We start from the raw sequence: 17,717 nt of genomic DNA, 5'->3' as shown, positions 1-17,717 counted from the left end.
TCTCCCTCCCCCTCTACAAAATAGAAATACGACATTCCTAGGAACGACTTCCCGGAGCTATTGTGCATCACAAACGAGGTAACGTGGCCGAGTGCCCAGCGAACCCGAGTGCAGGCTATTCCTATTACTCTTGGTGCAGCACATGGTGTGGCAAACACATGTCCTGCCATGTCTGCAGGAAGAGCTCAGAGCAGTCACACTGCCCTGAGAATAACAAAAGCCAGCCGTTCCCATCCAGCATCGTCCGCTGGAACAGAAGCTGCAGCAGGACGGCGTTCAACACAGCCCTTCCCCGAGCCGGTGGAAGTGAGATAAACATGTTCAAGGGTCTGGCGGCCCAGGGAAGTCCTGGGAGCCCCCTCCTCCCGAGGGGCTGCCGAGATGGCACCAAATGTCTACCAGTGGTGGAATTGATTGGCAGGATGAGATGGGAGCTCTGGGAAAACACTGGATGTTTAGATCGAGGAGCCAACTGCTGAGAGAGGCTAATGGAAACCATGGGAGTGAATAACATCACCAAGATATAAGGGGAAGGGGGTAGCTGGGTGGTTCAGTGGATGGAGAGCCAGGCTTAGAGATGGGAGGTTCTGGGTTCAAATCTGGCCTCAGACACATCCTAGCTGTATGACCATGGGCAAGTCACTTAATTGCCTAGCCCTTTACTGCTCTTCTGCCTTGGAACCAATATACACTATTGATTCTAAGACAGAAGGTAAGGGTTTAAATATATATAAATATACTTTATATATTTACTTATATATTATTTATATGATGTGTTATTATATATTTGTATATTATTTATATATAATTATTATCTGTTATATATATAATTTATTTTATATATTTATATATTATTTATATTATATATACATATATATAAATAAGGGGATATAGGTCAAAGCCAGCTTCCCTCCTTCCTTCTTTCCTTATTGGCTGCCATGGACTCAATGATCGCCTCCACCCAATCTATGTATATGGCCATCCCTCCCATGAAGTGGAATGGATTTTTTTTCCCTCCTAAATCTGCCTCTCCTTCGTCATTCATGTGGCTCAAGTTCAGAGCTTTGGAATTTGAACCCCAGTCCTTCCCTCAATGTTCATCCCCATCCAATCAATTACAACATCTGCTCATTCTGCTTCCACATCTTTCTTATTCTCACCACACGCAGAGATCAGAAGTGATACAAGGACACACTCAAGGTCTCTCTGAAGAACTCTGGTACCCGTTGTGAGGCCTGGGAGACACGGGCACAGATCATCCAGCATGGTGCACCCACCTCAAAGAAGGCTGTGGACTCCATGAGCAAAGCAGATCTGCTGAAGCTCAGAAGAGATGTCAGATGCACACATGTAGAGCCATCTCTGTCCCAAGTGTTCATACAGGCTATTTGCACCCAACCTAGGACAGAGCCTTCTGTGCTCCGATTGGTCTGACCAGTCATAGTTGGCCACATGTAGCCATGTCATTTTGGTCCTCTTTTGAGTAGGAAAGACAACAACCAACCAACCAATCCCATCTCACCACTCACATAGCTGCCATCCTAGTTCAGATGCTGGACTGCTGCAATACGGTTCCCCTACACACTGCTGTGAGCTATCCTGCCCCCTGAATCTTTCTAAGGCACACATCCGCCATCATCACTCTCTTGCTCAAGTATCTTCAATGGTTCACTAGTATTTTCCAGATAAAGCAAAAACTCCTATTTGACACTAAAGTTATGATGTGAGATAAGAGAATCAAAGTGCTGGGAGGAAGTCATTCACACGGTGCAGGATGTCCCAAAGCAGCACAATTAGGTGGAAATGGGGAGAGCATCCAGCTGAACTCCTCCTTCAAAGGAGCTCAAGACTCTAGTGGGTTGCCTATTCAGCAGGAAGAGGTCCTCTCCATTTTGAGTTCCCAATAGACTAAGGCATGGGGAAAGGTTAGAGTTTCTTAAACTTGCCCAACTTGGCAATTTGTTTTGTTTGCATATTCATTACAAGTGTTCTGTTTATTTATTTTTTTAATGGTAGGGAATGTGGGAGGAAGAAAAATGCTTGCTAATTGAAAATTTTTAATATATTTGTTATAAAAAGAATTCTTTATGAAAGAGGAAAAGTTCAAAGTTAGGAAAGAAACATTTACATGAGGGAAAAGTCATAGGAGGTCAGGAGGAAATTCCAGGGAGAAGGTACTGATTAGGGAGAAGCTTAAAAGCAGATTTAATATGGGGTATCTAGGTGGCTCAGTGGGTTGTGAGCCAGGTCTACCGATGGCAGTTCCTGGATTCAAATCCAGCCTCATGACACTTCCTAATGATGAGACCCTGGACAAGTCACTGAATCCCCATCACCTAGCTTGCCCTTACTGCTCTTCTGCCTTGGAACCAACACACAGTATTGATTCTAAGAGAGAAGTTAAGAATTTCTTAAAAATAAGATTTAATACAGAACATATTCAAGATTCAAAAAGCTGCCCAATTCAGATTCTTTCCATTTCCAAGGGGAGGGATTAATCTGAAAATGAGATCACACCCTGAAAGAGGGCCCCCTTATGTGTGCTCCAATTCTGCCTCCAAAGATGGCTCCTGGGCCCTGGATTTACTGAGCAATAATCAAAGGGTAGAATCTTAGACAAAATGGCAACCGCTACTGGGTAGATGAATGAGATGGCTGGAGCTCTGCCATGCTTTTATTTTCTAATTTATACTGCTTCCATTATCCTTCCCTAAAAGTAGGCATTGACCTGTCTAGATTTCAACCATGAGATGGGCATGATGGTTTTATTAACCACATGCAAAATATATAAACTGGACCTGGCTTTCTTTGGACCGGGATCAATTTCTGTTATTGACTAGACTCCATCCAGGATGGGCCATCAAGTGTTCAATAAATGCTTGATAATGTGGATTGAGTGGAAGTGGGAAGACAATAGAGTGATGAGGAAGCCAAAGGGAACAATGACATGGAGCTGGAGGGGTCCCTGGAGACCCATCAAGTCACCTTCATTTCTTGACTTCTCTTTAAGACTCAGCTCAAATCCCCACCTTCTGCAGGAGGCCTTTTCCGGTCCTCTGTGCCCCTCCTTATACTTCTTCCCACCACTGAGGTGGCTTTCCATTTGGACCATGAATACTTCAATGTACCTGATCACTTACATGGGATCTTTCCAAAAAGAAGGTGAGTTTCTTGAGAGCTGAGGCCCTAGTGCATAGCATGGAATCTGGCATAGTAAATGGTTGGTGAGTGCTTGTAGTCTGATTGGTTTAACCCTTTACCTTCTAGCTTACTATCATTTCTAAGAGAACAGTGGCAAAGGCTAGGCAATTGGGGTTAAAAGACTTGCCCAGGGAAGTATCAGAGGTCACACTGGAAACCACCCAGGTCAAGACTCGGGGCTTGGAACTCTCTCTACTGTGCTATGTAGTGGCCCCAGTCTGAAGGGGTTCTATAAAGAAGCAAATAGAAATAGAGAACTGAACTGCTCTGTTGCCCAAGGTCACACAGATTATAAGTGGATGAGACTTTGGTGGAAAGTTTCTACCTCCATGCAAATTCATCACTCTAAACAGAATTTGAACCCAAATTTTTCTCACTCTGTGCCCAGGATGTTATTCATTAAACTATGATAGAACACTAGAATTTAAGTCAAAGGAAATGGATTTGAGTCCTGACTTTGTTGATTAATATAAATATTACTGGATTTATTTATAACCTTCTGTTTCATTTTAGCTATTATCATTTATCCTTTGTTTCAAGGGGGACCAATGACATCAGAGGGTGATGATGTCTCGATTCATACCTGAGTTGGTTTTAAGTGAGACAGAACTGCATAAAGTCATTGCTTCTCTCTCTCTCTCTCTCTCTCTCTCTCTCTCTCTCTCTCTCTCTGTCTCTCTCTCTGTCTCTCTCTCTCTCCCTCCCTCCCTCCCTCCCTCTCTCTCTCTCCCTCCCTCTCTCTCTCTCTCTCTCTCCCTCCCTCTCTCTCTCTCTCTCTCTCTCTCTCTCTCTCTCTCTCTCTCTCTCTCTCTCTCTCTCTCTCTCTCTCTTCTCCCTCCCTCTCTCTGTCTCTCTGTCTCCCTCCCTCTCTCTCTCTCTCTGTCTCTGTCTCTCTCTCCCAGTCATCCAAGTCCAGTGGCAAGACAAAAGTCATGATGATTGGTGATGACTTGGGATGCAGTGGGTGACCTTGGAGTCTCTGATGTCTGACCAAGGCTCTAAAGCATGCCACAGACTGCAAACTATTCTTCTCTGCCCATTTCATCAGAGAAATCTTCCCATCCCTGGAACTCATTGCCAGGTCTGAGACCTGTTGTGTATCCTTGGCTTGGTCTATCCCATCTGTAGATGGTTTACCAGAGTGTGGCTGCTGCACATGCTACCAATTCCTGGAGCCACAGGTGACAGTTGAACACTAAAGGTGGAGGAGCAGCCCTGAAAGATCTTGGCAAGCCCTCGCACCAAAGGGGTTAGCCCATAGGTATAACAAGCTTCTGGATCCATAGGCTTTCCCAGAATGCCAATGGACTCCAAGGAACATAAATGGTTAATGATCCTTTCCTAATAAAACAAACAAACCCCTAATTCAAGGACACCTTTTCAGTAAAGAACTCAGGCAGGCTCCATTCAAATCAGTTTACAGGTATGTAAGTAGGGTCTCCTCTGTCCCAAGCACCCACTGAAAGGGACCGAGCAGAGCATAGAAGGGATAGGGCTTGGAATAAGGGAGACCAGGCTTATCGTTATGCCTTTAACTCATATTTGATGTGTGATCTTGGGTAAGTCATCTCACCTCAACCCTCAAACCACCCTAAGGAAACCTCTGAGACTAGAAGTTTCAGAGCAAACATCAGTCAGTACTGGTAAAGGGAGTTTTCTCATTTGGGAGTCCATGACACCAATTAGGTCTCAGGAAGAACAAACAAAAACAATGTGCTGAGTGTTGGGGATACAAAGGAAAAAATGAAACCATGCTGCCCTCTAGAAGCTCCCATTCTATTAAGGGAAACAACATGCACATGAAAAGTAAAGAAACAAACAGATAAATGGGAGAGAATAAACAGGATTTCAGAATCAGGTTCAAGACTCTCTCTCTCTCTCTCTCTCTCTCTCTCTCTCTCTCTCTCTCTCTCTGTGTCTTTTGTTATCTCTCTCTGCCTCTATTCCTCTGTCTCTTCCTCCCTCCCTCCCTCTGCCTCCTCCTTTCTGTCTCTTTCTTTCTCTCTCCCTCCCTTTCTTTGTCTCTTGTTGTCTGTCTCTGCCTCTATTCCTCTCTGTCTCTCATTTCTCCTATCACACACACACACACTCACTCACTCACACCAAGTAGGTGTGAGGACATGCGCCCTTTCCTTCTCCAGCAGCCATCCACCCACCCATCCTTCCATCCATTCATCCATCCTTCCATCCTTTCATCCATTCATCCATCCATCCATCCATCCATCCATCCATTCATCCATCCATCCATCCATTCATTCATCCACCCATTCCTCTGTCCATCTCTCTCTTTATCTGTCTATCTACTCAGCTTTCTACCTGTATAGCTCTACCTGTATCTACTTCTAGCCAACTATCTCCATCTAAAGTGACAGCCCACGATCCCTCTCTCTTTCAGTCTCCTTCTCAGAGCTGAGAAGGAAAGCTGCATTTCCCAACTTGGCAGCCTCATGACCAGAGGAGTGAGTTAGGTCATGCTGCCTCCCTCTTCCAAGGCCATCTCTGGGAGGAGGTCCTGGGCCCCGGCTCCGTTTTGGATGAAGCTTTCTCATAAACACACTCCTCCTGCCCCCCCCCCCATCTCTCTAAACAGTCACATCAGCAGTCTGAGCCATTCCGAAAGGGCCAGCTGACAAGGGGGCCCCAGGGTGAAGGTCAGACAGATGTGGGAAGTCCCCAAGCACTGCTGGGTCAAGTACAAAACAACTAGTTGACCTGGACTCAAGGGGGATGGAAAACGTTTGTCTTGCCTTTGCTGTCATCTACCTGTTCTGCTTTCAAATCAACAAGCATTTGTCATGTGCCTATTATGTGCTGGGCATTGGGGAAACAAAGGCAAAAAAGAAACAGTGCCTGCCCTTACAGGCTTACATTCTATCAGTGGAATAACATGGATACTTCTAAGTTAATGATGATGGGGGCAGCTAGCTACTTCAATGGATTGAGAGTCAGGCCTAGAGACAGGATGTCCTGAGTTCAAATCTGGCCTCAGACACTTCCCAATTGTGTGACCCTGGGCAAGTCACTTGACCCCCACTGCCTAGCCCTTACTGCTCTTCTGCCTTGGAACCAATACACAGTATTGATTCCAAGATGGAAGATAAGGGTTTAAAAACAAAGAATAATAAAAATAAAATCCAAGAAAAAATTAATAAATGTACCTACTATGTGCTGGCAAAATGATAAAGTCTGTATCTTCAAGTAGCTTACACATACTTTTCCATTCATTTTGCCATTCATCTATCCATCGATAAACTCACAAAGGAAATGATTTATTGAGCCTCAGTAATCACTTATTAAACACCTACTCTTATGAGCTGGAGACAGCTGAGCTGATTTTTGAAAGTGGAAGACTCCTGAAATGCGTCCATTTAGGGCAGCTTCTCTCACTGTAGAGAGGAGGAAAGAGCAGTCCAGGGGGAGGGGGGTGTCCTGCCTAGAGATCCAGAACCAGCAGGCAGAAGCAAAACTCCCATCTCTTGTCTGCTTCCTGATTCACACTCACTCGTGAGTCAGAGGTGAAGAGGAGCTACCAGGGGGAATGTACCTTGCTCCCAGCTCAGGGCAGGAAAGATGACTCAGTGCAAGACCAAAAAACCAGTAAGGAAGGTGCCTGGATTCTTGGCTTTCGATTTCCTTGAGAAAACCTCTCAGGACATTCTTAAAGGTCAGGTTCCCCAGATTTACCCAATCGCCTTGTGAATGAACCATTCAGTGACCAAGGAGCACAGGGTGACAGAAAAACAGAAGGTGGGAGCATTAAAGTGCTTTCCCATTGGGACCTGAGTCTTCCCAGATAGAACCAAAGCTTGAGAATTAATCTAGGCTCAGGCCAAAGAAAGGAAAGATCGGAGTCCAGGGCATTGGCCCTGAATCAAATCAACAAGCAATTATTAAGCACCATCTGTATGCTCAGTGCTGTGTTAGGCAACACAAAGAAAATTAATTAAATAATCCTTGTTGCAGAGCTTAGTGATTAGTTGGGGAAGGGGATGCTTGAAAATCCCAAGGTCTGAAGCTGGAGTGGTTGGGCAGAAGAAGACACGGCATGCCAGTTCTTGACAATAAATATCATCCCCAATCATGATCTGAATTGGGCCAGGAGAGCTTGGCCGAGGTAGCCAGCTAGTGTCTTCTCCAGAAATCAAGAGCCAATCTGCTTCAGACTTCTCCCTTTCAAGAGAAATCCCACCATGGGGCTCTGCCACTCTCCCCCAGTTCTCGCCATGTTTGGAGTAGCAAGATAAGAGAAGAAGCTGAGATGATGGCTCTATGCTCAAAAATTCCAAGAGATCCATAATCCCATTGATCATTCCAAGGCTTCCTTTGATAAAGATGTCTGGCCATCCTTTGTGACTCTGTGTCCTCCCACTTGCATTCTGAGGACTTCTTCAATTTCTTATGATATCATGAAAATAATAGTGGAATAGGGGGTTCACCACCTGTCATCTTTTTCCTTCAACACATTGTCATGGGATCACAGACTTGGACATGAAAGGACCTTTGGGATCAGAGCCTAATTTTCTCCTTTTACAAATGAGGAAACTGAGTCCCAGAGAAATCGCTTGACCAGATTCACACAGTTACAAATTTTCTGGGATAGATTTTTGAACTCAGGTTTTTCTGTTTCCACCCTATTTCTAAGAGGTTAAATAACTTGAAAATCTGTGGTCAGAGAGGCAGCTAGGTGACTCAGTGAATACAGAACCAGGCCTAGAGACAGACTGGGTTCAAGTTTGGCCTCAGCTATGTGGCCCTGGGCAAGTCACTTAACCCCCATTGCCTAGTCCTTGCTACACTACTGCTTGGAACTAACACACGGTATTGATTCTAAGATAAAGGTAAGGAATTTTTAAATAATCTATGGTTGGGGGGCAACTGGGTGACTGAGTGGATTGAGAACCAGATCTAGAGATAGGAGGTTCTGGGTTCAAATTTGGCCTCAGACACTTCCCAGAGGTGGGTGATCCTGGGCAAGTCACTTAATTTCCATTGCCTAGTCCTTACAGCTCTTCTGCCTTGGAACCAACACACAGTATTGATTCTAAGGTAGAATGTAAGAGTTAAAAAAAAATCTATGGTTGAGAAATTCAGTGACTTGCCCAGGGTCATGCAGCTGAAGCCAGATTTGAAAATAGGTCTTCCCAATTTCAAGTATGGCACTCCATCCAGCACACCAGCTAGCTATATATTTAGAACAACAAGGGACCAAGAGTCATCCCATTCCCTCATTATAAAAGGCCCAGAGAGGTGAATTTACTTGCCCAAAGTCACACAGGAAGGAAGTATCAGAGCCTGAATCTGAATGTGGTTCTTTTTTGACCAGTGAATAAATCTTCAGAAGAGAGCCTGAAAAGAGGGAGTTGTATTATCTAAGGGAGGACAGGGAGAGAGAGATGTTGCACACCAATTCCAGAGGAAGGGTGGAACCCAGGGTGCAGAGTGAGAAGCCCCAGAGGCAGGTTTTAAAGGAAGCTGAAAGAAACAGGGAGTCCCTGGGGCCAGGAAAGCCTGCCAGGATCACCCCCCAGTCCATTAGTGAGTGAGTGCACTTGGGTGTTTCCATCCAGCCTATTTTTTATTTCATAAAAGGAAAGAGAAAATCGCAGGCTGGGTGGAGAGTGTGCAAACACTCAGATGAGCATTTGCAGAGTTTTCTTGTGTGTACAAAGTCCTCTTGACATCACTTCTCCGGACAGAGGCTGCCATCCCAAAGATGACAACAATGGAGCCAAGAACTAGGAGTACCTGCCCATCGGTGGCAGGCAGGGGGCGAGCACCTGTCCCCTTGCAGCTGCACAAGAGACAATCCGACTCTAAGCTTTTGGCAAACTGTCCCCTCCCCTGGAGAGGCTGGCTGTGTGTTTGCTCTGAGACAGGGTTACCTTTTCTGCCTGGGAGTGAAAGTACCCATTGGCCACAGCTGCAGTTAGGGAGACTGAGGCAAACTGGGGTAAGAGACTTGTCCAGGGTCACACAGCTACAAAGGATCTGAGGCCAGATTTGAACAAGAGTGAAGGGTGACATCACACCATGGGGAGCCTCGGTTTCTTGCCTTTCTATGGTCAAATATTCCTAAATGTCCAACCCCACCATGTTCCAAGGTGTGATCCCAGAATACATTTTGTTATGCAGGAAAGTCCTCTTTTGCCACAAAGAACGAGGACAATCTGGGTCTGAAGCTTGTACCCAATAATCTTTACATGTATGACTATTGGCAAATGACTTAATTTCTTGGGAGTCTGTTTCCTCATCTGAAAGATGGGTATAATAGTGTCCACCTCATAGAGTGGTTTGAATCTCCAATGACATCATGTACATAAAAACACATTTCAAACATTGCAGAGCTATAAACATCCCCCACCCACCCTTTCATGGCACTATTATTCCTGGAAAAGTCCTAAAACTTGCAGACAAGAGGGGATGCTTTGAAGATGGGTAAACTGAGGCACAGACTTAGCATCCTAATTATAGGTTAATATACCTCAATCCAGAAGGTATTTGAGACCATCTAGCCTGCCTCTCTCATTTTATAGATGAGGAAACTGAAGGAGATTAAATGATTTGCCAAAGAGTTATTAAGGTAGTGGAATAGAAAGGAGGACTTGAGTTCAAATCGGGGCTCAAACACTAACTAGCTCTGTTACCCTGGACAAGTCAGTTAATTTCTACCTGCCTCAGTTTCCTCATCTTTAATGGGGATACTTTAATAGGGATACTAATAGTGCCTTCCTCTAAGGGCTGTTGTGAAGATCAAGTGAGATGATATTTATAAAGTGCTTTACAAACCTTAAAAATGCTAGACCAGTGATGGTGAACCTTTTAGAGATCAAATGCCCAAATTGTAACCCCTCATGCTCCATGTGAGCTCCCCAATCCCCCACTCACCTTACCCCAGACAGGGGAGGGAAGATGTGCTCCCATTGTGTTGCTGGGCAGAGGGGCAACTGATGGGGAAAAAAATGTCCTCAGGCACACATGGAGAGAGGCACTCTGGCATGTGTGCCATAGATTCACCAACACAGTGCTAGACCATTATTGAGCATCAGAAGCAGAATTTGAACCCAGGATTATAGACTTAAAGGGAGTGCTCTTGACCCTGTGCCTGAGTAGTTCTCTAATAATAGCTTCCTTCTACATAGCACATCCAAGCATTTTTGAAACATGGATACTTAAAAGCATCACTGTGTCTCTTTTACAGGTGGGCAAATTAAGGCAGACAGATAGGCCTAGTGATCTCATCAATCCCAGGTCTCATCAGCCTTGAGTCTACCTTATTACTGCCCTCTGCCTCTCTGATTGGAGGATTTCTGTCCTGTTTCTTCCATAGAGGGAAGGGCCAAGAAGAACAAGGCTCCCCTCCTTCCACTGGCAAGTCCTTAAAACACTTGAGGACAACTACACATTGACCATAGTATATATTTAACAAGACCAGCAAACTCGACCTCTAGACATTTGCAGTTTCATGGCCAACCGTCTTCCTCCATTCTAATATGGATGTGAAAATGTCCATTGTATTTGGCAGTTTATCTAATCTGGAAATTTATTTTAAAAGGCAGTGATTGTGGGGCAGCTGAGTGGCACAGTGGATAGAATACCAGATCTGGAACTGGGAGGACCTCAGCCCAAATCTGGCCTCAGATACTTCTTAGCTGGGTGACCCTGGGCAAGTCACTTAATCCAGTCCTTCTGTCTTGGGTTGGGATTAAGATAAAAGTAAAGGTTTTTTTTGGGTGGTTGATTGGTTGCTTGAAAGACAATTTTGCCCTCCCTCTCCCTCAAGTCTTCTCTTTTCCAGGCTAACCATAATTAGTTTCTTTAGCCAATACCAGTATGACATGAGCTCAAGGCCTGCTACCATTCTGATTGCCTTCCTCTGGACACAGTCCAACTGGTCACTGTTCTTCCTAAAATATGCCATCTAGATCTGAGCACGGTGTTCTAGATATGGCCTGACCAGGGGAGAGGACAATGGAAATATCATTGCCAACTCCTCCTCCTGGACATTGATCCTCAAATCAGTAGCTTTTCTTGGCTGCCTTGTCACGCCAGTGACTCATCTTAAATCTGCAAATCTACCAAAGAGCTCAGGTCTTATTCATCAGAACAGATGCTTAGTCATCCCTCCCCCATTTTGTTTTTAGGAAATTGACTATTATTATTATTTTTTTTTTTTATTCTTTGAACCCTTATGTTCCATCTTAGAATCAATACTGTCTGTTGGTTCTCAAGCAAAAGAACAGTAAAGGCTGGCCAATAAGCTAGGGTTAAGTGACTTTCCCAGACTCACACAGTTTAGGAGGTGTCTGAGGCCATACTTGAACCTGGGACTTCCCATCCCTAGGCCTGGTTCTTAATCCACTGAGCTACACCAGCTGCCCCTGGTTGATTGTCTTTCTTTTTTTAAATAAAAGTATAAGACTTTATTTACAACTATCAATATTTATTCAATTGAATTGATTAGATCTATTGCTATTAAATTGAATTCTATTTGACACATCAATCTAGGGTATCTAAGATCACGTGGATGTTAATTATGTCATCCACCAGCTCTCTGGCATTTGAAAATAAGATAAACAGGTAAGCTATGCTTTGTTCTAAGTTATTACCAAAAATTTACCCAACACAAACCACTGGGGCACTCAGACATTCAAAGTAGCCACTGACCCATTATGAATGCTCTTTGGGTTGGGTCATTGGGCAGTTCCAAATGGAGCTTCCATACAGCCAGTGAGCCAACATCTCTCCAGCCTATTCAGAAGGAAATTTTTGTCAAGTTATTTGCTAAAATCTAGCCATGGCAGTTGGTTAGACCAAAAGGACATCACTATATTGAGGTCAGAGTATAATTGTTCAATGGCTGATCAGACTGATATGAGCTCTGAAGACTCTCCCAAATAGCTATATGGGATATTTGGATTGGGGATGTCTCTAAATTTGCCCAACTCTTATTTCCTTTGAGTGATTGAAATTCTGCTTTGCTCATTCTTTATCTACAGTACTCTCCTGTTCTAGGCACTTTATCAGATAAGGACAAGATAAATCTGACATACCTTGTTTGTTGTGAACTCATGCTAGTTCTTATTGATTGCTACTTCCCTTTCTACATGCTCAGAGGGTAACCCTTTAATAATATGTTCTATAGCTTGACAAGAGTCCAAGTCAAGGTGATTAATTTATATAATTCAGATTCAGCTCTCTTCCAGTTTTTGAACACAGGACATTGATTCTTTTCCAGTCCTCTGGCTCCTCTTCCTTTCTCCATGGTCCTTCAGAGATCCCATACAAGGCTCAGCATTGACACACACATAGCTATTGTTTCTGTAGTTTAGGGTCAAATTCATCTAGGGTTAGTAACTGGAATTCACTAGGAAAAGCTGGTTGCTCTCTATCTCCTCATTTATCTTGGTAATGAACCCTTGAACATCTTGGTCTTCTCTCATTCTAAGTTCAAAGTTTCTAAGATAATAGATTTAGGGTGAGAAGAGACACTAGGCATCATCTAATCCAACTTCCACCTTACACAAATGATGAAATGCAAGTCCAAAGGAGTATCCAACAGTCACATAAATTATAAACAGTAGAGACTGAATTTGAACTCAAAGCCTTCAGAAAATTGAGTACTATCTGCAACTATATCTTGCTGGCAAAGAAAATTCAAACAATATAAGAGCTGAGTAGTTCTGCCTTCCCTCAGGCATTTGTTAACATCAGTCAATTGCTACCAACATTCAATGTGAATATGGCCACTAGGTTGTACAGTGGTCAGAGGACAAAGCCTGGAGTCTGGTGGTCCTGGGTTCAAATCTGATTTGATGCTTCCTAGCTGTGTGATTCAAGGTAAGTCACTTAGTTCCCATTACCCATTATCTTTTGCCTAATGCACAGTACTGATTCTAAGGCTCACTATATATCAGATTCCCTCTGATTCCCTCCCTCTTCTTTTCAATCTTTCCCTGCTGACTGCACCCCTTTGGGTTCCTTGGGGTCCTTCTGGGTCATCTGATTTACTTCCTCAATTTTGACATGAGATTCAATAGATTGGTTAGGCTCCTGGTTAGGGATGAAATGAGAGGATTGTATGAGTTTGTTCCTATGAGCCTCAAGATCTACTAGATCAGAGTTGAGGAATGCTTGGGGAGATCATTCCTGTCCCAAGATGCCCCTAGGGACTGGGATGGAGCAAGCTGATGACTGGGGAGGAGGGCCACTCTACGATCAGAGTTCATGCCTTCAAGGGCCCTCAGTGACTCCCGAATCATTTTAAAAATGCTCAAACTCAAGATCTTAGAGGGAGAGTAATTTCCTCAAGTTTCTGGAGTTAGAGGGAAAGTGTAAACGCCGCACCTAGGAGGTCTAGCTCACACCTGGGATTCATTGGTCAATTAGAACTTCCAGGTACTGTGTATCCTTTGGTCCTTCTGCCTGTCCATTGGTAACTCATATCTAATGGCGAGAGAGATCTTTTTTCCAGTGTTCATATAGACTCTGTGGACCTAATGAAGGTCTGACTTGATTACATGGGGAAATCCATAGCCCACAAGAGATGGAGGGCACACTCCCTCTTTTCCTGGCAATTCAGGATTTTAAAATTAATCATTGCTATTAGCATTATCCTATCTACTACTGAAGTTGTTCTGCTCTGTCTGTCTGTCTCTCCCTCTCTCTCTCTCTCTCTCTCTCTCTCTCTCTCTCTCTCTCTCTCTCTCTCTCTCTCTCTCCCTCCCTCCTTTTCTCTCTCTCTCTCTCTCTCTCTCTCTCTCTCTCTCTCTCTCTCTCTCTCTCCTCCTTTTCTCTCTCTCTCTCTCTCTCTCTCTCTCTCTCTCTCTCTCTCTCTCTCTCTCTCTCTCTCTCTCTCTCTCTCTCGGCTTGGACCACACAGCTATTAAGTGTGTCTGAGACTCAGCACTCTAACCACTGTACCATTTAGCTGCTCTAAATTTATTCTTTTTCTGTATCTGTTCTGGAAAACAATGAATGTGAAAGACTGACAGTCCAGTTAGCAGCTGGTCCCAGGACTACTGGCTGACTTAAGAAGATCAAAGAATTATTAATTCTCAGAGGTGAGAGGGTTCAAACCTCTCATTTTGCAGATGGGAAAATTGAGACTCTGGGACACACCTGGTCACACAGCTAAGGAATATCTCAGAAAGGATTTGAATTCATGCTTCTGGGCTACCAGCTGCCTCTAATAATCAGAACATTCATGAATACCTTTAGAGAGCACCAAGAGATCTACAAAGTAATTTAAATACATTATCTCATTTTAACCCCAGAATAACCAGGAGGTATTATGATTCCCATTTTATAGATGAGGAAACTGAGGCTCAGAGACATCAGAGACATCACTTGCCCAGATCACACAGTCAGCAGGTAAAATGTGAACCTAGGTTAAGTCCTACATTCTATCCATTCCAAACCTCCTTACCTCTCATGGTGGATAGATGGGGAAGCTGAGGAACCTACACCCTAAAGTTTTCTGCAGTATTTAATGAACACGTGGCTATTCCTCATCCACTCTCAGGTACTTAATAGTTAAGTATCTAGGGGTCAGGAGACAGACAACTTTATCTTCCTCATTACCTGGACCCTGATTTGGCTTCCTTGATTCTAATTTATCCTTCAATGCCTGACATTGACAGCAATACCCCAGGTTCTCAGAGACTCATACACCCAATGGGAAAGGTTTCGAGTTATGAAATCCCTCAGTTTAGGACCAACCAAGCTCCTCACCAGAGGCCCAGCCACCACCAGCTAATACATTTTTTCAGGTTAAAAAAGGGAGGCAGCAATTAAAACTAGATCTATATAATTTGAAAAATATTCATTGCTCATGGGTAGGATGAGCTAACATAATAAAAATGACAATCCTACCCAAATTAATTCACTTACTTTTAGTGCCATACCTATCAAACTACCAAGAAACTTTTTTTTTTTTACTAAACAATTATAACAAAAAGGGAGGCAATATGGTCAAAGGAACTGGGTTCAAATCCTAGGTCTTCCTCTTTCTAGGAGCTAAGACATTTCAGTTCTGTGGGTCTCACTTTCTTAGTCTGTAAAATGGTCAGCCTAGAGGACCTCTAATGAATTGTGCTCTCTACCTTGAAACCCATGACCTTCTGAAAGTTGAATTCCATGCCTAGGAAGGGGTGCTTTCTAGAATAAATGCAGCAGCCACAAGGATGGAATCAGGAATCCTTCCCATTGCTCAGCTCCCTTTGCTAAAAACCCTCGAGGCATGAAGTTTTACAACCCAAGTCCTTCCTGGTGTAGGATTGCAACATTTCAGGAAGGAGAAAAGGCCTGTTGACTTTGGAAAGCCCCAGATTAATCAGTAAACATCCTTCCCCAGAATCCTCCCTCTTCTTCCTTACCTTCATACATCTCCAGAATGTGGACCCTGTCCCCGATCTGCAAGGACAGCTCGATGTCTTGGGAGGCATTGTAGTTGTAGATGGCTGGAAATGGAAGAATAAAATGTCAAAAAATAGTGAAAGAAAATTCCACCTACTGCCTGAATCAGCAGATCCTATGGGGTACCTGGCACATTGTAGGTGCTTCATTCCCTCTGTGCCTGAGATGTTGGTATGAAGGAAAATCCCCCCAGAATAATATGTGACTCTAAAAATGTTTATAGAATCATGAGACTCCTGGGATCCCAAATAGGATTATGATGATAGAGACAGAAATGTCAAATTATGAGAATCAGAGGGTCATAGGATTGGAGGAAAGACCAATATCATCCCCTTTTCAAGAAGCTCCAGTTGGCTCCCTCTTATTTAAGGGGGAAAAAAATACCAGCTCTTCTAGGTGTTTTTAACATCCTTCCCAGTGTGGCTCAGGCTGATTTATGGGATTATCCTTGTTCCAGCCAATCTGATCTACTTAGAATCATGGAATGATGGTTGGAAGTGACCTCAAGATCATCTAGTTCAAAGTCTTCTTGTTATGGCCAAAGAAACAGAGACCAACTTGAGGAGCCATTGTTGCACAGCCTCTATCTCGGAACTGGAAAGGACCACTATCTGGATAACCCAGCCTGTACCAAAATAGTAATCTGCTATTCCAAATCTCCCACCTCTAGGGCAAGAGGCCATCTAAGGGCAGCCAGGCAGCCCAGTGGATAGGGTGCCAGGTGCAGAGTCAAGAGGACCTGTGTTTGGATCCTTTCTTCAGGCATTTCATGGCTGTATGATTCTTGGAAAGTCACTTAACATCTCTTTGCTTTAGTTTTCTTATTTGTAAAAATGAGGGTGTTAATGTTTAATAGCCTTTAAGCCACCATTTCAGAAATGGGCAGGGGCAGCTGTGTAGCTCAGTGGCTAGAGCATCAGACCCGGAGTTGTAAGGATCTGGGTTCAAATGTGGCCTCAGACACTTACTAGCTAAGTGACCCTGGGCAAGTCACTTAACCTTGATTGCCTAGTCTTTGCCACTCTTATCTCAGAATTGATATTAAGGGAGCAATTAGGCAGGTCAGTAGATAGAGAGCCAAGATAGCAGTATATAGAAACAGGAAGACATGGGATTAAATCTGGCCTGAGACACTTCCTAGCTTTGTCACCATGGGCAAGTCACTTGACCAATTGCCTAGTCCTTGTCACTCTTCTAAAACATAAAGGATGAAAAAGAATTGATACTAAAACAGAAAGCAAGGTTTATAATTTTTATTTTTTTTAGTTTTAAAAAGGCCATTCAGATATGGCCTGAAGACTTCCCAGGAGGGGGAAGGCCCACCTAAGTTAGCCTAGGCTGCTTTGAGATAGCACTTACTGTTGGGCAGCTCTTCCCTGTATCAAACCTAAGTCTGCCCTTACATATCTTCCAAATGACCATTTCTGCTCTCAGTCATCACAGAGAACAAGTCTGATCTCTCTTCCAGATAACCGTGCTGTAAGTACTTCAGATCATAGTTTTCGATCTGGCAGAAGACACAGTGCTGTATAGTGAACTTTAAACCGAAGGGCACAAGACCCGAATTCAAATCCTCACTCCACTATTTACTATCTGTGTGACCTGGGGCAAGACTTTTAGTCCTTGTGAGCCTCAGCTTCTTTCTCTACAAAATGAAGGTGCAAGATGGTTTCTGAGGTTCCTTCCATCCCTAGGTCTAAGATCTTGAGATCCAACATAAAAGGAGTTGACTAGTGCCCAGTCCCTCAGGGTGGAAGTGAGACAGACTTCTAGATCAGTCACCAGAAGAACCCACAAACTGCCCTTGCGGTGGAAGGGGCTGCAGCAAGGCCAATGATCTGCCCAGGGTCCCCAGATCTCCCTGTTTCTTTATAGCCTCTGCCTTACTGCCTCTCAAACACCTGCTCTCAATTCCTGTTTCCAGGAATGGGGCTCCAGCACTAGCATCATAGTAGAGATGGGAAAGCACTACACTGGGAGTCAGGAAGCCTTGAGTGGCCTCAAAAGATGAGGGCACCTGAAGGAGGACAAAAAACACACCTGGGCAGCAAAGCCATGAATTCAGGACTTGGAGGCATTTCCTGCACAAAGATCTGTTTGCA

The 17,717-nt window shown here is 44.0% G+C and overlaps 1 protein-coding gene across 2 annotated transcripts in view; it reads right to left on the bottom strand.

The window, feature by feature from the left end:
* Positions 1 to 17,717, bottom strand: part of DOCK5 (dedicator of cytokinesis 5) — a 235,271-nt gene that overhangs the window by 146,464 nt on the left and 71,090 nt on the right. For both annotated transcript variants that reach the window (XM_007477822.3, XM_056814520.1), the window contains exon 2: positions 15,576 to 15,659. In XM_007477822.3, the coding sequence (XP_007477884.2) occupies positions 15,576 to 15,659 (84 nt within the window). The remainder of the gene's footprint in view (positions 1 to 15,575; positions 15,660 to 17,717) is intronic.

This window comes from Monodelphis domestica, chromosome 1 (assembly GCF_027887165.1).
Source record: "Monodelphis domestica isolate mMonDom1 chromosome 1, mMonDom1.pri, whole genome shotgun sequence".
Classification (NCBI taxonomy): domain Eukaryota; kingdom Metazoa; phylum Chordata; class Mammalia; order Didelphimorphia; family Didelphidae; genus Monodelphis; species Monodelphis domestica.
This window is presented reverse-complemented; position numbering and strand designations above follow the sequence as displayed.